This window comes from Cydia fagiglandana, chromosome 20, assembly GCF_963556715.1.
Source record: "Cydia fagiglandana chromosome 20, ilCydFagi1.1, whole genome shotgun sequence".
Classification (NCBI taxonomy): Eukaryota; Metazoa; Arthropoda; class Insecta; order Lepidoptera; family Tortricidae; genus Cydia; species Cydia fagiglandana.
Genome location: NC_085951.1, coordinates 4,943,413 through 4,965,045, shown reverse-complemented (window position 1 = coordinate 4,965,045; position 21,633 = coordinate 4,943,413). Strand labels below are relative to the sequence as shown.

The window sequence follows — 21,633 nt, the reverse complement described above, 5'->3', positions numbered from 1 at the left end:
AATACTGAATGAACTTTATGGAATTATTAATATATACAGCATAGGACAGGGTATTCAAAATACCCTTGGTTAGACTACAATTTCATTTACATTATTTATGTAAGAAAAATTTGCTGTTGCCATAATACATAATTTATTTCGTGAGATGTTCCAAATTTGGAACATTGGGTCCAGACTAGGCTATTATCTTGCTAGCTATGATAATCCACACTATGATCCAAAAAGCAATGCACGATTAAAATATAATTTTATTCTATATTAAGAAGATTCGTCATAACTGCAACTATGGTTGGTATTCCACCTATCCAATTTCTTTGTCCAATGTGTATTGCGTCTCACATTTTGCTTTAATGAGAAAGTGAGACGCACTGATATTGGTAATAGAAATTGGACAGGTGGAATACCACCCTAAGTTATTATTTGTAGCTGTTTGACAGGTGAAGTGTATGAAGTTGAAAAAAACTGTTTGTCCAACAAAGAATAGGTCATAACCGAAACCAAAGAGAATTTGAAATAGAGAGTTACTGTCATGGTAAATTATGTAGCTACAGTACATTTATTGCCATCTTTCGACAGATGATTAAAACTGTTAGAACGCCATTTGAGTAGGCTGAAGGTAGGGAATGCAAATCGGTTATTTTTTGTATGGAAATAACCGCGGTTTCGGTTAATAACCGATCATTTCCATACAAAAAATAACCGAAAATAACCGATTTGCATTCCCTAGCTGAAGGTTATGGGATCGCTCGAAAAGATTGCACCATACCTTTGGCCTATAGTCGAGTAGATGGCGATAATATTAATATTTAATAAGTTAACACATATCAGTGAAAGAATAAGGATCAAAGTCAAATGGCGTACTAACAGTTTTATTCTGTCGAAAGATGGCAGTAAATTTACAGTGGCTACATAATTTACTTTGACAATCCGTCACTCTATTCTCTTTGCCGAAACTATCTAGCTAGCTGAATAATAAGCGCCGCACACATCTCAAAGAACTCCATAGTGTGGTGTCCCTGCGGCTGCAGATTCTGGAGGCTCGCAGAAGGCGGCGCCATCGGAGGTGGGGGCGCCATGGGGGAAGCCAAGTCCTCCTCGGAATCCTCCTTCTCGCCGGAGAGGGATTTGAAGTCGAGGAGGTAAGACTTGTAGTCCACTTGGTAGAGCTGGAGCGACATCTTGACGTGTTTGGTTGTCATTTTGTTTAGTGTGCGGACCCTGGAAATATGTATTGCTGGTTAGGTATAGCCACGAATAGGCTTTGGAGCCTTATATAGCCCTTAACCCTTTAACCGCCAGAGTCTGATATATAAGACATTACATATCCAGCTCATTTCGCCACAGTCTGATAAATAAGACAAAGAACTGATTTGGTTTTACAGCACATTTATAACTCCCGTAACTATGCCAACCTTACTCTACGTGGTACAATTACTGTCGGTGGGCGACACGAGCACGCTCGATCAAAAATTGCTGGCGGTTAAAAGGTTAATAATAGGTGTAGCCACAAACATGACATCCTCCAGACTGAGCATAGTAGCGCTACCCCCTCTGCCACAAATATACGGTAGTTTTACTCCATTTCCGAGTCAAAATGTCTGTGTGTGACGCCCGTCTTTGAACGGACCAATCACGGTACGGGACTCGCTCACCTCGTCCCCTGCACCCCAGTATTTTTGGCAGCATCAGTTTCATGAAATAATAGCTCTAAACTTCGTCTAGAGGATTCCTAGTCTATGGGTATAGCAAAGGTATAGTTATACGCAACTCATAAAAATATGTAAATAAAAGGGTTATTTTTCCTTAGCCTATTTGAGTGTCATGTTCTCACGCTCAGTGTTGACACGCTTCTTTAGGCACTGGTCCCACCGCGAGCTAGTAAGCTATGAGCTATCGGCTATAAACACGAACAAAAGATAAGCACTCCCGTGTAAATAAAAGAGACACGGCGATATTTATAGTTACTCGCCCAGCGGTGAGCTATAAATATCGCCGTGTCTCTTTTATTTACACGGGAGTGCTTATCTTTTGTTCGTGTTTATAGCCGATAGCTCATAGCTTACTAGCTCGCGGTGGGACCAGTGCCTTACTGGCATCCACTGGATGGCTATGTTAGCCCACCTATCCGGATGCATGCGATAGACGCGGCCGGCCCAGTCCCAGAGCCTGCCGGTTTTTTGCCAACGTCATGGCTCCTCTACACGATGGGCCAACGCCGGCCTCCACTCCAAGGGACGCATTTATGCGTTAGAGGGAGCAAGTGATGTGTAGAGGAGCCATCAGCAAGGAGTAATAGGGTTAGAAACTGTCAAAAGATTTGCATAGATGGCGCCATCTTGCCCCTTTTTCTATGAGATTTGGCTTAAAGAGCTGGCATCCAGTGTATTAAAAAAACAAAAATTTTACACAATTCTAGGGATAGCCAGGGCAAGCTGTGATGGCGCCATCTGCTTAACCTTTTCGACGCCGTGTCAAACACAAAAGCTGTCACTCGGGCGCCACGTCACCCAAGTGTCAAAACTGAAATTGAACTTTATGCATATGCACGTAGATCTATGTTGATCTGTGGTCTGTAACTGATCAATCGGTCTTTGGCGTTGACCCTGCGGTGCGGATATATCGGTCATTGGCGTGCAAAAGGTTAATACTTCGACCGGCCAACCCCATTATATCAAGAAAACCGGGTAGGTACGTGCGAGTCGGAGTTTATGAGTTGATTACCTGACGTGGTAGGGGTTGATGACCTTCCACTCGTAGTCGAGCGCCTTCATGGCGCGGAACACCTCGAGCATGATATCGTTGGGCTTGCTCTGAGAACGGATGCCCAAGTGCCATTTAGCTCTGTAAAAAAGGAATAAATAGGAGTAAGAAAATGGCAGGGTGGTTTTTTGCTTTCGTAGGCCAGCTGTAAAACGAAGTTATCTGCTAGGCGTTCATAAAGGCCCTAACGCTGATCCGTGACCCTCGGTTACACAAGAAAGACTACGTTCTATGAACAGTTCGAGCTCGCAACGTTGTACAATATAAATATACTAGCTTTTGCCGGCGACTTCGTGACAGCAGCTAAAGTAGGTATATCGCCTGGATAATGCCAATAGCAATCATTCAATTTGCGCATTGCTTACTTCAATTATTAGGTAATTCATTAACTGTTTCAATTCCACCCCCTTTTGCACTTTCTTCAGCCATGATTTCTGACATAAAAACTATCCTATGTCCTTCCCCGGGACTCGAACAATCTCTATACCAAATTTCAACTAAATCGGTTCAGCGGCTTAAGCGTGAAGAGGTAACAGGCAGACAGACACACTTTCGCATTATTTTATAATGTTAATAATATATTAGTATGGATATTATACGTATATAGCTTTTTTTTTTCGATGTGCCGCGCGCACAGTTGTTGTGAGCAAGGATCCCGCTAAGGATACGGGCGAGCCTTGCTCATATGCATATCTGTCGTCAGTTTTCCCTTAGTCGCCTTATACGACACCCACGGGACGAGATGAGGTGGTGCTATTCTTTTCTGATGCCGGCACCACACGGCACTATGTATATAGTATGGATTATACGAGGTACCTCTTGACGGGCGTGCCGCGGGCCTTGTCCTGCTGCGGCTGCACCGGCGAGGTCTTGTCCCGCAGCGGAGCGATCCTCTCCGGGTGCGGTCGGCCGCTCTCCGTCACCGCGGCTGGCGGCGAGTTGCCTACGGACGTATACACAATGTTTAGCGCTTTTTAAACTCGTGCCGGCCACCATACAAAATCATAGCCAAGGAAGTTAGAATCTTGTTGTATTTTCAATTAGGTTGAATTTCATTTGTTCGAAAAATTTACGAGAAAACTTAGTATTTAATTAAGGTTGACATTCCATCGAAACTGAGTGTACATCCTAACATCCATTGGGCGGCACGAGGTAGAGTTTTTTCGTCATTATTGTGTACGCAAATATAATCATCATAATATCAATGTAAGGAATCGTTGAGAATGTTAAGATTCTTGTAGATAGCATGTGAGTAGAGGTACATAATAAATAATAGTAGTAGGAACAGAAGGTTCACTCGCTAACAAAACGCGTCTATTGCGAGAGATATAAGCGCAAGCGTCCGTTCCGTAGCGGTGCGCGGCAACTACTACTGCTAGACACCAAAATTGGTGTGACCGCATGTACTTATAGCCACGCGACGAAATCGCGGAGTGAGCCACGCCTGGTAGAGGGCGTTTTAAAAGCTTGAAGTGTCAATGTCAAGTTATCATATACGCCACACGGTGGCATATACTCACTGGCGACATAGAAGTCCTTGATCTCAGCTTTGGCAGCCTCGTCAGCAATCCTCTTGTTGTCTATGACGAGGTGGTAGGCGATGGCGAGCTGGTCGTGGGGGTCACCACTTAACAGCGCGTTGTGGACTTCGTGCTCTAATAATAATGATACTCACTGGCAACATAGAAGTCCTTGATCTCTGCTTTGGCAGCCTCGTCAGCAATCCTCTTGTTGTCTATGACCAGGTGGTAGGCGATGGCGAGCTGGTCGTGGGGGTCACCACCGAACAGCGCGTTGTGGACTCCGTGCTCTTATAATAATGATACTCACTGGCAACATAGAAGTCCTTGATCTCAGCTTTGGCAGCCTCGTCAGCAATCCTCTTGTTGTCTATGACGAGGTGGTAGGCGATGGCAAGCTGGTCGTGGGGGTCACCACCGAAAAGCGCGTTGTGGACTTCGTGCTCTAATAATAATGACACTCACTGGCAACATAGAAGTCCTTGATCTCAGCTTTGGCAGCCTCGTCAGCAATCCTCTTGTTGTCTATGACGAGGTGGTAGGCGATGGCGAGCTGGTCGGGGGGTCACCACTCAACAGCGCGTTGTGGACTTCGTGCTCTAATAATAATGACACTCACTGGCAACATAGAAGTCCTTGATCTCAGCTTTGGCAGCCTCGTCAGCAATCCTCTTGTTGTCTATGACGAGGTGGTAGGCGATGGCGAGCTGGTCGTGGGGGTCACCACTTAACAGCGCGTTGTTGACTTCGTGCTCTAATAATAATGATACTCACTGGCAACATAGAAGTCCTTGATCTCAGCTTTGGCAGCCTCGTCAGCAATCCTCTTGTTGTCTATGACGAGGTGTTAGGCGATGGCGAGCTGGTCGTGTGGGTCACCGCTCAGGAGCGCGTTGTGGACTTCGTGCTCTAATAATAATGACACTCACTGGCAACATAAAAGTCCTTGATCTCAGCTTTGGCAGCCTCGTCAGCAATCCTCTTGTTGTCTATGACGAGGTGGTAGGCGATGGCGAGCTAGTCGTGGGGGTCACCACTTAACAGCGCGTTGTGGACTTCGTGCTCTAATAATGATACTCACTGGCAACATAGAAGTCCTTGATCTCAGCTTTGGCAGCCTCGTCAGCAATCCTCTTGTTGTCTATGACGAGGTGGTAGGCGATGGCGAGCTGGTCGTGGGGGTCACCACTTAACAGCGCGTTGTGGTCTTCGTGCTCTAATAATAATGACACTCACTGGCAACATAGAAGTCCTTGATCTCAGCTTTGGCAGCCTCGTCAGCAATCCTCTTGTTGTCTATGACGAGGTGGTAGGCGATGGCGAGCTGGTCGTGGGGGTCACCACTTAACAGCGCGTTGTGCACTTCGTGCTCTTTCACGCCGAACTTGTCACACACTTCGCTTATAGCTTCTGTGTCGATTACGCTGCTGTCCTATGGAGCGAAACTGGGGTTTAGAAATTTAATACATATTAGGTTCTAAGATATGACTGACTACCACACTTAGGGCCGGTTGCACCAAACTGTTCGTATCGTTAAAGAGTTCGCTAAGTTTTTATGTATGGAAAGTTTCATGGTAAAGCGCCGGGGCGCGCCGGCTGACGTTGATCAGTCTGTCAAATGTGGTTGGTGCAACTGGCCCTTATTCAGGTACAGTCGCCATCAGATATATCGGCACGGCCAAGGTGATCACAAATATATGAACAAGCATTCTAACACATATTAACTCACATTTATAGACGGGTCTAACACGAATTTATGTGAGTTAATATGTGTTCAAAACGCGAAAGTTTTAAGCATTCTGACGCCTTGACAATAGAGGCGTGCTCAGATATTCGTGAGCACCTTGGCCGCTCCGATATATCTAGTGCCGACAGTACTCCAGAATGGGACATATACCGGAAGGTACTTAGTGACTTTCGGGAGACGACTGAGAAGACTTTCGGTTACTAAAAGCTACGGTCAATTTAGTACAAAGTTGGTACAAAATCAAATATGATCAGGTGGTAAATTAGTAATTGGCCTGATGACAGTAAGAAAGAATCATGGAAATAATGGTTTCAAAGAAACGTATATGTTGATATGATTCTAAAATATGGCCCAATCTCAGTATAAACTGACGGATTATTAATATATTCAATAAAATAAAATTGCGAAATTCTCCACTCGGCCATTTTGACTGAAACACCAATCAGAGGCGACGTAAGAGTTGACGTCATCAATGCATGACATATTTCTTAGAGCAACATAGACAACCTCATTGACTGTAATCCATTACGTACTCGCCAAAGAGTTTGGAGGTTCAAAAAAAATATTGTTTCGCCACTAAACATTTATTACGTCCAAAAAATATTTATTTGTTATTATATAAATAAAATGCTAAATAATACGATATTTCACAAAAAAACTTTTTTAATTATTTGGCTGAATGGAACTATCATTGCCATGTTGGCTGTCGTAACTAGAAAAAATTAAAAATTAAAAAGTAAAACCGGGCTCGGTAATCACTCGGTAATTCACTCAAAATTTACATGTATCTAAATAATTCATCTTAAATTGCAACCGTGTGAGAGTCTTTGTATAAAATGACTTATTGTGAACAATTTTTGTAATGTATTTATCATCCCTAATCGTAATATATGGTGCTGAATTAACAATATCATTCGGATTCAAGGGAAATTCGTAACTGTAAGTATGTAAGCAATGTCTACCACCATAATGTATGACGTCACAAATGGCGTGCGAGGCGTTTTCGCGCGAGGTTTAAACTAGCTATAATAAAATGCAATTATTTATGTTAAATCTTATGGGTATAGCTGAAATATTGTGTTTTTCGGAACCAATACAAGTGTACCGACAATATTAAAAGGGATTTCAAAATTTGTCATCAGGCCAATTAGAAAAGGTATCTGGGATATAGAGTGCTTAGTTCAAGCAATTACGCTACCTACTACGTGCAAAATCGCATCTACCCACCGCAGATGATACAGTTTGAGCAATTTTAAACCTTAACCTAATAGAATACTGCCTACTTCAGTGTATCCCACCTGTTCAACCGGCGACGGGAACAGATACCCGGGCAGATCCTTCTGGAACCACTCGTGCTTCTTCACGTCCTCGATGCTGGCCCTCTTCATAGGGTCCACCTGCAGCATGGTGCACAGCAGGCTGACCACACTCTTGTTCAGGTACTCCGGGATGGGGAAGATAGTTTGAGCAATTTTAAACCTTAACCTAATAAAATACTGCCTACTTTAGTGTATCCCACCTGTTCAACCGGCGACGGGAACAGATACCCGGGCAGATCCTTCTGGAACCACTCGTGTTTCTTCACGTCCTCGATGCTGGCCCTCTTCATAGGGTCCACCTGCAGCATGGTGCACAGCAGGCTGACCACACTCTTGTTCAGGTACTCCGGGATGGGGAAGATCCCGGACTTGATCTTCCGGAAGAGCGTTGGGACGTGCTCGTCGTCGAAGGGCAGGGTGCCGCAGAGGAGGGCGTAGAGGATGACGCCGCAGGACCACACGTCGACTTCCGGGCCGGCGTAAAGCTTGCCAGATATCACCTGTAGGAATAAGTGCTCATTTAGCGCCACTTGCACCATTCCACTAACTCGGGGTTAACCGGTTAATACTGGAGTTACCATGGTTACCAGTACAATTTGACAATTTGTTAACAGTTTAACCGCTTAACCTCGGGTTAGTGGAATGGTGCAAGTGGCGCTTAGAAGATGCAAGAACTCGCATGCGAGTTTCATTACATTGCGGTTTTCATCGTTCGGTTGGATTGGACGTAATCAACAGTCCGCAATGTAACTGAAATCGCATGCGAGTTCGCGCGCCGTCTAGATCAGCCCTAAAACTCTCGTGAGACTCTAACATTTAACCTTTTGAACGCCGCGCGTATCGTGCGCGCCGCGTCATCGTGAACCTTCAGGCCTGTCTCCATATTGCGCGGCAAACGCGGTTGGCTCGCGAGCCAACCCGGTAACCATTGCGCGCGGCTGCCTCGCGAGCCAATGTTCGATAGTTTGCCGCGCGATATAGAGACAGGCCTTTCCTGGAACGCACAAAGGTTGATATTGGGCTGTAGCCGCGCGCGTCAGTTGACGACATTGGCGGTCAAAAGGTAAAAATTTATATCGGGTTGATCACGCAATTTAGGTTAAATTTCGCTTGACATGTATCTGATGTATCCTTACGAGTAGTCCTATCGAAAATTAGCGTAAAGGACAAGAGACACATCAAGCGAAATTCGACCGTATTTGTAATTTGTATAGGGTAATACGCCAGTAACTGCATGGCCACTGTTAGTAATTGGCCACCCTAAACTAAAAATGAATTCTGTTCACCTATAAACGGAATTCATTTTAGTATAAGGTTTCAATAACTTGGCCAAGCCTTAAATATACGAAAATGAATTCTGTTTATAGGTGAATAGAATTCATTTTTAGTTTAGGGTGGCCAATTAATTACAGTGGCCAGTTTTTTTTTTTTTACTGGCGAATTACCCTATATTTTTACGAACCCTTACCCTATATATATATATATTATGTGTTCCGTACTCCACATCGAAGATCTTCATTGAGAGAGTAACGCGATCGTTGACCGATCGATGCCGCTAGCGTCTATGCAGTCGCTCCGCTCCACGCCGTGACGTAGTTCCGCTTCCCGTCCCTGCCAACCATTGCTCGCTTCCCGCTAATCGCCGCCGCCATGTCATTGTTTCGTCGACCGTCTCGACCGATGGTCCGCAAATATTTTTTGCGTAGGTATATTTTTGCAGCATGGTGCTTTAACATTTCAGATCCAAAGCTCGGTCGATTAAATAGTGAGATATGGCAGAGATCGCCACTATTAGTCTTTTGGCGGTCTCGCGATCGAAGTCATCGAACGGTGCTTTTCGATTCTACCCACTTTTTTCTTGCTAAATTAATTTTCACATTCCATGCTGCTAAAATCGTTACCGTTAACTCGCATTTTCGAGATCGAAGTAGGAAGTGCGTCAGTGGTTTTTGTTAACAAGTGGTAACAAGTCGCTCCGCATCGGAGAGGGAACGCGCGGTCATCGTGCCTGCGGCGGCGGGGGCGGCGCGGCGGCGGCGGCCTGCGCGCGCCGCTGCCGGGTGCCGCGCTTCGCCGATAAGGAGGTTTGGATTGTCTCGAACCATCCGGTGAGCCAGTTTAAGATATTCTAATTTTATTGGCGTTCAGAAGTTACTTCGTCACTCGCGGAGGGTTCTCAGGCAGTAGCCTGGGAGTACCTCGTGTTGTTAGTTGCGGCGCGCCCGGGGCGCCCCGTCCCCCGGCGCGGGGGCGCGGGCCCGGCGCCCGCCCCCGCCCGCGCGCGCCGCGTTTTCTGCTGTCGTCCAAGGTGACTCCGAGACACCGCGACGCTGCGGGCCACGGGGGACGCCTCCAGTCCGCAGGACTCGGAGAGACGTCACACGCCCGCTCCTGCAGCTGCGGGCGCATCGCGGGTGGATCGCGCCAAGGTGAAGGCGGACCGCGACTGCTCGAGCGGAAGGAAGGTAAGTTACGTGTAAGCAGTGGAAATGCTACGAGTACAGCGACGATCGCCGCGTTAGTTGCCGCCCGTCATGACGTCGCTGGTGACCTACGCGCCGGTGGTGGCCACCACGATGGCACCGCCGAGGGCAACAGCATCACCGTGAATGCGTGCAGCTACGAGCCTAGCCATCGGCGCCTCCCGTGCCGATAACGTCCGTCACGCGCACCGGCGCCTGTCGAGCTGGCCGCCACAACGGCGCCTCTCGCCTCACGCACCTGAGCCTGGCGACGGTGGCCGCCATGATGGCGCCGCCCGCTCGATGACGCCGCCTGCCCCCCGAGCTGGCCGCCACGATGGCGCCTCTCGCATTACGCATCGACGCGGCGGCGGCAGCTGCCACAATGGTGCTGCCCGCCACGATGATGCCGCCCGCCACGATGGCACCACCACCTGCGCACTGGCGCCTCTCGCGCTGGCCGCCACAATGGCGCCTCTCGCCTCACACCAGTGCCTCCCGAGCCAGACGGCGACCGCCTCATGCACCGGTGCCTCCCGAGCTGGCCGCCACGATGGCGCCTCTCGCTTCACGCACCGGCGCCTCCCGAGCCGGTGGCGGCGGCCGCCACGATGGAGCCGCCCGCCTCACGCGACAACGCCTCTAGAGCGGGCCGCCACTATGGGTCCTCGCCCCACGCACCAGCGCTTCCCGAACCAGTGGCGGCCGCCATGAGCTGCCCGGCCTCAGGCACCGGTGCCCCCCCCTCCCCGAGCCGGCCACCACGATGGCGCCCCTAGCTTCACGCACCGGCGCCTCCCGAGCGGCGGCGGTTGCCACAATCACGCCGATGCTGTCCACCGATGCTGCAACTACGACGATGTCGTCCCTTGCTCGCTGGGCGCCACAGTATCAGTTTTGTCCTGTCCACATGGTTCCATTGAGATACGCAGGCGCCTATAGCTATGGTGCAGGTATAGGTATGGTATGGTACAGCACGAACAGACCGCTAAGCTCTTGGTTTCGGTTAAAGAATCCTCCGGCGATGGCAGACAAGGTCGTAAAGAGCCCCGTCCTAGCGCGGCTCGACTGCCCGGAGTTGAAAGCGGTAAGATATGTCGATACTCAGAGGAAAATACGTCGTGTTCCCGGGCTTCATAAAGGTGCTGATCGACTTCGCTGTGTCGCTTCGAAGTTCCTACGACTTCTCGAGGCCATGGAGTGGTCCAACCGGAGAGCAGCTAGCGACAAGGCCCTGTGCGACCGCTCGAAACCGAGGTGAAAGGCATCGAAAAGGTATGCAGACTTCACATAATTATCTCTGCTTGCTCGCGCTCTCCAGCTTAAGTTCCGTCTTACAAAGACGAACTCGTGCGAAAAGCCCATAATAAACAAAATGGGACGAATAAACCCGCTGCGCCTGAACAAGCTTGAGTTTCCGGTGCTAAGAGAAAGGGGCCAGGAGGACTCCAGCAGTTTCCATCTGTCTGTATTCGACTTTATCGAAACAGTTTTGTTACGCAAAGCGCCAAAATCGATTTTAGACTTGATTTCATCAGTTCGATTTCCTTAAAAGCATGCTACTAACTCGATGCCCTATACTAACTCGATATAGGGTGTCTCTTCGGATAAAGCGAATTAGACCATCACGCTCCTAGACATCACGTGGGACACGGCACAACACCCCGATTGAAAGTTTTCATTTTCGCGACATACAGGCCTGCCTTGCTGCAGAGTTTCTCGCAGAAATGAGACTCAATGCCTTCTGTTCAGTCTCAAATTCGCAAACTTTAGTTCATGGAGGAAGGTGAAGCCTTCGCAGTCCCCAGCAACACGGAGCTGCCGAAAGCCTCGCACCACTTTCTTCCTCATCTTATGCAAGCAGTCCGTTACAATCTCCAATATTGGTAGACAATGTGCGAAGAGACAACATGCAACCGCACCGGTACAGTATACATAAAACGACGGCGACACTACATCCCTTCCGTTACTACGGCTGTCGCAAAAAAAAAAAAAAAAAAAAAAAAAAAAAAAAAAAAAAAAAAAAAAAAAAAAAAAAAAAAAAAAAAAAAAAAAAAAAAAAAAAAAAAAAAAAAAAAAAAAAAAAAAAAAAAAAAAAAAAAAAAAAAAAAAAAAAAAAAAAAAAAAAAAAAAAAAAAAAAACTGCTGATGCCAGCAGGTCGTTGCTTGCTACTTGCCAGGTCGGTACAACCCCCGAGGGCGACGGTTTATCAAGAAGTCACTGCGCGCCCGAGTGGCAGCTGCGCCCAGCAGCCGCCGAGACTGTCTTCGCCTGACAGGCGCCTTGTTGGCCGGCCTCCGCTTTCGAGAGCCCTCGCACTGTGCCACGGTATTTCTTAACAGACTCATTGAACTGCTACCACGACGTTTGGCAGCTGCCTGTGAGACTTGGCATGGATGTCTCCACCTCCCAGCCTAGTCTGTGTACTGCGACGGCGTGATAAGGAGAGTCTTAAAGCAGCAGAGCTGTGGTAAGCTTGCAATTTACTGGCGGTCCTAGTGAACACAACGTCAGACCGCCCTCTCTTACGAGTCAACGACCTTAAGAATGAGGCGTAGCTCCTGTCAGATAGGACGCTCCAACACCGAGCTGGCGGGATCAGGAGTGAAGTCCGCTACTGGCGTGACTGGCGCATGCATATAACATGCCAAGGTCTAACGCTACGTAGCGAACGAAACGCAACTGTCACTGTCTCGGTAATATGGAAGAACCGGATATTCCCGATTCCGGTACTGTGTATAGAAAACCAGTAACGGGAGCCCCTAGATCGTCCCCTTGTCTAGGCGGCATGTACGGCCACAATGTAGAAATGGTCTTTATGGTGCATCAAAATAAGATCAACTGCCAGGTACCTCTATCCAGTGAAGTAGCGAGCTATCTCAGACGTCTATTTCTATTATCCATGTTAGCTTTCAGAACGATACTCGTTCATAAGCCTCTCACAAGTGCTGTATATGAACCACTATCGGACACTATGCCTTCTTCCAACGCCATTAATAGCGAGACCAGCGCCTCCCAAAGCACCAGCTTGGGACGCGAGACATCTACTTGCCCTAATTTAAATAGCCCTACAACGTTAGGTACGTTAGAAGAAGTACGATAGAAGAGCTGCCGCACTTTTGCTGTTAGCATCAGGCCGCAGGGTCAATGACCTTACACTGTAGCCCGGGCAATTACATAGATAACTTTAACGCTATTATTTTGTGTCCGAAATTCGGCTCTAAACCAGCCCATACAACCATTTCCAGTCGCCGTTACGACGCGGTGTAGACACATCTTGTGTCGACACCGTCTGTTTCGGTCACAATTCCAGTCGCAGAGTCGTCGCCGTGTCGACACAGTTACCAGAAATGGGGAAGGGTCGACACATGACACAAAGTGACATAAAGTGTGGTCGCCGTGTGCACACATTGTTTCGGGTTTGCGACTACTTTATGCCAAAATCATTCGTTCATTCGTTCATTTTGTTCCTGTCAAATGGAAACTGTCAGATGGAAAAATGCTTAAATAAAAATAAGTGACATTAATACGCCATCTCTAAAACGGATTACAAGACGTAATTATATATTGTTTGCATTTATATTACAATAGGACTTAAATTATTATGGGGAATTAAACTGCTCGAGTGATTTGATAAACTAAGTGTAATATAATCAACGCGCCACCACATTGTTTTAGTTTAGCCGGAAATGAAATTGTTTACTTCTCAGTGCCTGTGTTCATAACTATATTATTTGATGCATTTTTAGTACTTCGATGCGTATACTATACTTAAATAACAGAAATAATGCTTTACATACTACGAAACTTGTTAATTATGATGTATAAATATGGTTTAAGGCTGAGAAATATTGCAGTCACAAAGTAGTCGCAAATGTTTCGACTTTGTGTCGACTCTGTGTAGACACATGACACGCGCTGTCAAAAGTAATAACAAAGTTACCGGATTTGCAAAATGGCTCCTTGTGTTCATTTGTTTTCAGATATTCTCAAAGTGTAAAAATGCCGTGGTCAGAGATGGGCATTAATAGATTAACTGTTTATTCGACTAATGGAATAAAAAAAGTTAATCCTCAAATTTTAAACGCGATTAGTTTAGTCGACCTAACATAGATTGAAATAGAGTTAATCTGAATATTAATCGAATAAATTATCGATTAAATCTCGGTTGGAAGTTGACAGGGGGCCATTTTTGTACGTAAAAATAATAGAAATGTCTTGCATGCAGATGGTAGCCAAACACTTTGTCATAAAAGTCGTCATGAGTGTCGTTTTATAGGTTTTAGGGGGCGCAGATTTCGAAAACGATGACCATTTTGGATTCCAAGATGGCGGCCATGCACTATGTCATAAAAGTCGTCATGGGTGTCGTTTTATAGGTTTTAGGGGGCGCAGATTTCGAAAATGATGACCATTTTGGATTCCAAGATGGCGGCCATGCACTATGTCATAATAGTCGTCATGGGTGTCGTTTTATGGGTTTTAGGGGACGCAAATTTCGAAAATGATGACCATTTTGGATTCCAAGATGGCGGCCATGCACTATGTCATAAAAGTCGTCATGGATGTCGTTTTATAGGTTTTAAGGGGCGCAGAATTAGAAAATGATGACTATTTTGGATTCCAAAATGGCGGCTATGCACTATGTCATAAAAGTCGTCATGGGTGTCGTTTTATAGGTTTTAGGAGGCGCAGATTTCGAAAATGATGACCATTTTGGATTTCAAGATGGCGGCCATGCAGTATGTCATAAAAGTCGTCATGGATGTCGTTTTATAGGTTTTAGGGGGCGCAGATTTCGAAAATGATGACTATTTTGGATTCCAATATGGCGGCCATGCACTATGTCATAAAAGTCGTCATGGATGTCGTTTTATAGGTTTTAGGGGGCGCAGATTTCGAAAATGATGACCATTTTGGATTCCAAGATGGCGGCCATGCACTATGTCATAAAAGTCGTCATGGATGTCGTTTTATAGGTTTTAAGGGGCGCAGATTTAGAAAATGATGACTATTTTGGATTCCAAAATGGCGGCCATGCACTATGTCATAAAAGTCGTCATGGGTGTCGTTTTATAGGTTTTAGGGGGCGCAGATTTCGAAAATGATGACCATTTTGGATTTCAAGATGGCGGCCATGCAGTATGTCATAAAAGTCGTCATGGATGTCGTTTTATAGGTTTTAGGGGGCGCAGATTTCGAAAATGATGACTATTTTGAATTCCAATATGGCGGCCATGCACTATGTCATAAAAGTCGTCATGGATGTCGTTTTATAGGTTTTAGGGGGCGCAGATTTCGAAAATGATGACCATTTTGGAATCCAAAATGGCGGCCATGCACTAAGTCATAAAAGTTGTCATGGGTGTCGTTTTATAGGTTTTAGGGGGCCCTGATTTCGAAAATGATGACCTTTTTGGAATCCAAGATGGCGGCCATGCACTATGTTAAAAGTCGTCATGGATGTCGTTTTATTGGTCATGGTCATCATTTTCGAAATCTGCACACCTGTTTCAAATAAGGTATCGGTAGATGCATCCTAGTAAGTCAACAACATCTATATCTACTATCGAAGTCGAAATGTACTTATGTAGTAGTACGAAATGTAATCTGAAAGGAATCAAGTGATATATATTCCTGTACCTAATGAAGAATCGACATTGATTTCTATTACTAGTAATTGTAGTATTCGAAAAATTGGTTCCTGATTCCTCAAATGGAATTGTACTTAGTAATTCGGTATTGTTAGATTACAAAGTAATCTAGGAATCGGTAATCCGATTACAAAGTAATTTCAAGTAATCGTGGAATCAGGAATCAATTACGAAATGCCCATCTCAGACTAAGTAGCACTGCATTCAATTGATCTGTTTGGCAAACCGCGAGTTCACAGTTCGAGGCGAACTACTTACTATATGTATGGGTTTTAGGGTGTGCAGAATTCGAAAATGATGACCATTTTGGAAACCAAGACGTCTGCCGTGCACGTTGGTCATGGTCATCATTTTCGAATTCTACTCTTCCTAACACCTATCAATCAATATCCATGACGGCTTATATGACAAAGTGCACGGCAGACATCTTGGAATCCAAACTGGTCATCATTTTCGAATTCTGCACTCCCTAAAACCTATAAATCGACATCCGTGACGACGCAAGTTATCTTTATTTTCAGATCTAACAAATTGCTACTGAATACAAAGGACAAAAAAGAAGCGAGGAGGTAATGAAACAAGCAAAACTACAGATGATTCCTCGACGCAATTGGGTGATTCTTAAATTGTGTCCAGATTGTTTTGTCATAAAAGTTTTTATTTTTCACATATTACTCTCACAAGTTCCGTGACATTTCGATCTTGTAATTTTTTAAGTAAATGTTTTTGTTTATCTACGAGGATCTCACTAGAATAATATAATCAAGGTATGTTTATATTTGATGATTGAAATAGTAACGCAAAAAAAATATATTTGTGTCTTATATTCCTGCCGAAGACTTTTATTTTACCTTTTCCTTCTACACAAGTTTGGCCAAGTAATAAGAATTTAGGGCTCTCAATTTTATTTTGACTTCTACAACAGTAAAGCTACGAGGCCATGTTTGGTATCGTTTTCGCGCGTATAAATTCGCAGTACCAAATTTAGTTATGGTATCACATTGACACCATTCCGAAGTAAAATCATATAAACTTATTAAAATACTTTCTTTTAAACTCCTCTTCACGCTTAAACTGCTGAACAATTTTAATTTTAATTTGGTACACATACATTTTGAGTCCCGAGACAGGACATAATAAGTTATCTCAAAAAACATCCTTTAAAGGTGTGAAATGAGGTGTAGGGGGGAATTCAGAATTGATTTCTTGAAGTTAATACTGTTTAAGTTTAGGTTTGAAGTCATGTTTTTTTATCATTTTTAACTAAATCAAAGATGTAGACCATCCCAAATTTCATATAAATCGAATCAGCGGTTATTGATTTCTCGTACAAATTTCCACGCTACTTTTCACACCTTCAAAAGATGATTTTGGTTATAAGATCTATCCTATGTCCTGTTCCGGGACGCAAACTATTTCTATACCAAATTTCAACGAAAGCGGTTCAGCGGTTAAGCGTCAAGAGGAGTTTCAAAAAACCGGCCGAGTGCGAGTCGGGCTCGCGTATTAAGGGTTCCGTACATTAAGTCCGACTCGCGCTTGACTGCACATTTCTAATAGGTTTTCCTGTCATCTATAGGTAAAGAACTATTTTGTGTATTCAGACGGACAGACATACAGACGCACGAGTGATCTTATAAGGATTCCGTTTTTTGCTTTTGAGGTACGGAACCCTAAAAATATTTTTTTTAATTTTGTGGAATGGTGCCAATGTGATACCTTAAATGGATTCAGCAAACCAGATTTATACGAAAACGATACCATACACGGCCTAGCACCTTCACTGATGTAGATATATCAAGATAAAATTGAGAGCCCTAAATAAACTTTCAAGAGCGGATATCTCAAAACATTCAACATATCGAAAAAATTGACGAATAAACTTGTAATAACAAATTAAATTAACTTTCATTTTGTATAAGTGGCCATGTCGCTAAGATGCATAGTTTCCGAGATATCATCGAAAAACCGGAAAATGGGACCTTCAAAGCCCCCTCTCTTCCCCCCGCTCAAGGGCTACGGCCGGGGACTTTTGATATGTTCACCTCCTAACTTGTCTAAACCAAGTTACGGAGTCAAAAATTGTGTTCTGAGCAACACAACTTTTTGGAGCATTCGTTGGCTGACCTAAGTAGCTTATTGCATTTCTTTAAAAATTTTTCTGTAAAAGGTTGACGGGTGTTGGGTGTTTATATGGTTTTGGACGTTTTGGTCGATTATTATCATTTGCATCGCCCATGATGACTTACTAGAATTACGAGCATACGAGACACTAATAGTAGTTTGACAAACCTTGGTTTTCAAGAGGTATTTTAAATTGACATTTGCTGTCACAAATTTGCTGTCAGATTTAGTCGCAAACCGCACGCAAAGTGCACACAAATGTGTCGACACCTTGTTACGGAAAAGTGTACACACGGCGACGACACTTTGTTTCGAAACAATTCTAGACACATTGTGTGGACTCTGTTACGACACATCTGACATTTAGTTACCACTTTGATGATTCTGCGACTGGAATGGTTATATGGGAGATAACGTGTCTTACCGACTGGACTCTTAGAAGCTCCGGAATAAAGTATAGACCCAGTATAAGTAGGTAGTCTGGGTACGTCACCTTGCGAGAATTACACAAAATGTTAGGGGACACTTCGCTTATTTCTTTCAGCCACAGTCTCATCCAAGCCGGCCTCGCCTACGATTGCTTTCGATCCACGTTGTACTTAATAACTAAATTGGCTGGAAAGCTATTTACTTAGCGATATTTTCGCTTATGTTAATTGGGAACATGACTCGCCGAGATTCTGCGGATCGGATGCGATTTTCGAATGAGAAATCTCTTAACCAGTTTAACGTCAGATTCGAACCTGAGATTACAATTTCAATTCTCAATTTCCTGTAATTCACATTATAACGAGTCACTGTGATTTCATGGGTTGCAATATGGTGTATACATATTTATTCTTTCTCTGAGTTCTATGACAGTAGGTGTAGCCCTATCGCTTGCGCGCCCGCTAACTCGCCACCAGGAGATAATAAACAGGTCTCAATGAAGATCTTCGATGTGGAGTACGGAACACATAATATACAAATTTTACCTTCCAATAAAATTGGTATTATGTTTCCTTCCACATCGAAGATCTGAGTAATGCCTTCCTGGCAGGCTACTAGGCTACTTTTATGCCGACGGTACTTCTCCTCAACAATGACATGGCGGCGGCGATTAGCGGGAAGCGAGCAATGGTTGGCAGGGACGGGAAGCGGAACTACGTCACGGCGTGGAGCGGAGCGACTGCATAGACGCTAGCGGCATCGATCGGTCAACGATCGCGTTACTCTCTCAATGAAGATCTTCGATGTGGAAGGAAACATAATACCAATTTTATTGGAAGGTAAAATTTGTATATTTTTATAGTTCGTTTCTTTTAGCATTAGAAAGAACTTGCAAGAAGGTAAGCGATCTTAAAACGTCTTTTAATTGAAAAGCGCTTTTTAAAATAAAAAACTATTACTTATGAAAGCAGAAGAAAATAAATGATCGTATTAGATTCATAATTGTTACATATTTGCCGTAACTTATTTTTAAAATGTGTTTTTCAATTAAAAGACACATCAAGATTGTTTACCTTATTTCTAATGCTAAAAAAAACGAACTATAAAACTATAACAAAACAAGTGTTACATGCCTCAGGAGCAGCATAGTTTGGTGAGCCACAGGAAGTCCTCAAAAACTCTCCATCCATCATCATATTAGACAGACCGAAGTCCGCAATCTTGACGTGCATGTTGTGGTCAAGCAGCAGGTTCTCTGGCTTGAGGTCCCGGTGCACGATCATGTGTCTGTGGCAGTAGTCCACACCAGAGATTATCTGTTGGAAGAACCTGCAAAGAAAATTTAGCAAAACGTAACTCAGTGGTTCCCAAAGTTGACAGGGCTCCGATCCACCTTCTGGTTCGTCGCGCGGCGCGTTCGAGCGCGCCAATGATCGAGTTGGCTCGCGCGGCAGCCCGGTATCCATTGCGCGCGGCTGCCGCGCGACCCAATGTTCGATAGCTTGCCGCGCGATATGGAGACGGGCCTTTACAAAAACTGCCAACTTTGGGACCCACCCTGTCTTTAAAAAGGGGGCTTACAATATTATTGGTAACCCTCAGATTTCCTAGTAGTTTCAGGGCGCACTCAATTTTTGCGACCCATAGTTGCTGGGAAATGCTGACGTAACTTCTAGTCTTCTAACATGTGCTTACTTACATAGACCAATGAGTTCTGTGCTTCTGGACTCAGATCACAATTTTGTACAGATGATAATTTACAAAAATCAATTCTATGATTGAGCACCCTCCTTGAGGCTATTGACCACATTCATTGTCTAATAGTTGATCCTAAGTTGGATCTTTTCTATTAGTTTTATCCATCCATACATTACGAGCACGTACCTGCGAGCTTCATGCTCCTGCAGCTTGCCGCGTTTTACTATGTAGTCAAACAACTCCCCGCCCGACACATACTCCATTATCATAAAGATGTCCGTCGGAGTAGAGATCACCTGGAATAAGGCAATCAAATAAATATCTCGTAATACTAGTGGCTCTGTGAGCTGTAGACCTCGCGAGCAGAGCTTAAAACTGAGTTAAATAAAAAAATAAAATAACAAACAACAATTGATATGAAATTTAAGTGTAAAAAATACAAAAAGTTATATCCCAGCATATAATTACTGGGGATCGAACCCAGACCTTCCGTGCAAACAAAAAAAAGCGAACGTTTGCAAAATGCACCATGATAGTTCTTACATGAGGTGACGAAATTTAGCTACTCATTCTCAAGTACAAACTGAATATCTCCAAAACCAGCGAAATAAAATTTCTGAATTTTTGTCCATTTAATCTGTAAACATGTCTTAAAAAGAATACACTCTTATGATACCGATACGACTATTTGTTTAAGCGCGAACTATCACAACTCTTCCATTTTGAAAAATTTCCAAAAACCGGCTCGACAAAAAAAAAATCGTTTCATAGAATTCGGTGACAAAATTTCACGAGAATCGGTTTAGAATTGCAACCTGTAGAGGAGAACATACGGACATACAAAAGCAAAATGCCCGAGTCAAAACGTAGACCTTCGCTTCGCTGCCGTCAATGAATGGCAATTTACTTACCTAACAAATTCTACAAAGTCTATATAGTTCTGAATTTATTTAAAGCGGTGAATATAATATAAATCTAAATAAAGAAACAAAACATTTAGCAAATAAGCATAAGGGCTGATTTAGACGGCGCGTGACCTTGCATGATTTTAGTTACATTGCGGACTGTTGGTTACATCCAATTCAACTGACCAATCAAAACCCGCAATGGTATGAAACTCGCATGCGAGTTCTCGCATCGTCTAAATCGGGCTTAGTGGTAAATAAATAAACTACATTAACACATTCAACCCCACCATAAAATTTTGATACAATATAAAGTGAACACATACCTGATACAATTTAATAATATGCGGATGCCGGAACAACTTAAGATTTTGTATCTCACGACGGATTTTTCCGACAACATCGAGCGACTTGATCTTCTGTCGGTTCAGAATCTTCACGGCCACCTTATGCTTGGTGAGCTGGTGTTCGCCGATCTTCACTTTCCCGAAGGTGCCGACCCCGAGCGTGGCGCCCAGGGTGTAGTGCCCGATCTTCACGATCGGCTGCACCCCGCTGGCCACTGGCTTGTCAGGCTTCTCCATTTTAAACTGTTACGTGATATTAACCTTACATGGATCCACTTTAATTTTCTAGTTAGATCACGATAGTTACACGCATTAACACGGAAATCTGGTTTTGAAATTGAAACGTAATTACATTACTCACAAATATAACCAGGAAACACGAGATAGATTAATAATTTTTGACAGTCTTCAGAAATGTCAACAAATGTGTGCCAAGATGAAACGGTATTTAAGAAGATGGTTCTGCATATGCTTATTTTAATTATATGAACATGATCCAGTGTTGTGACCATTAAATATTCAGTCAGCAATAGATATTGCTGTACTAGAGTATTGTGTATTGCTGTACTTGTACTACATAGTACAAGTACCTAAAAATAATTAATAGTTCGAAAAGAAATGAGCGTATAATATATTAAGCAATTTTTACATTATTTAGATCGAAAAT

At 44.1% G+C, this 21,633-nt stretch overlaps 1 protein-coding gene across 1 annotated transcript; it reads right to left on the bottom strand.

The window, feature by feature from the left end:
* Window positions 1-109: 109 nt before the first annotated feature.
* Window positions 110-21,365, bottom strand: LOC134674395 (5'-AMP-activated protein kinase catalytic subunit alpha-2). The gene is made up of 8 exons (XM_063532464.1): window positions 20,946-21,365; window positions 19,901-20,010; window positions 19,150-19,345; window positions 7,547-7,846; window positions 5,517-5,712; window positions 3,577-3,703; window positions 2,722-2,841; window positions 110-1,218 (listed from the first exon to the last, which is right to left on the bottom strand). The coding sequence occupies exons 1-8, from the start codon at window positions 21,201-21,203 to the stop codon at window positions 954-956; spliced, it is 1,572 nt and encodes a 523-aa protein (XP_063388534.1). The 5' UTR covers window positions 21,204-21,365; the 3' UTR covers window positions 110-953.
* Window positions 21,366-21,633: the final 268 nt, after the last annotated feature.

Coding starts and splice junctions, on each gene's coding strand:
- LOC134674395 (XM_063532464.1), bottom strand. CDS start 21,203: ATGGAGAAGCCTGACAAGCCAGTGGCCAGCGGGGTGCAGCCGATCGTG. Junction 3,704..5,516: donor CAAGGACTTCTATGTTGCCA/GTGAGTGTCATT, acceptor ATACGTCCGTAG/GCAACTCGCCGCCAGCCGCG. Junction 1,219..2,721: donor ATCAACCCCTACCACGTCAG/GTAATCAACTCA, acceptor ACATATTTCCAG/GGTCCGCACACTAAACAAAA.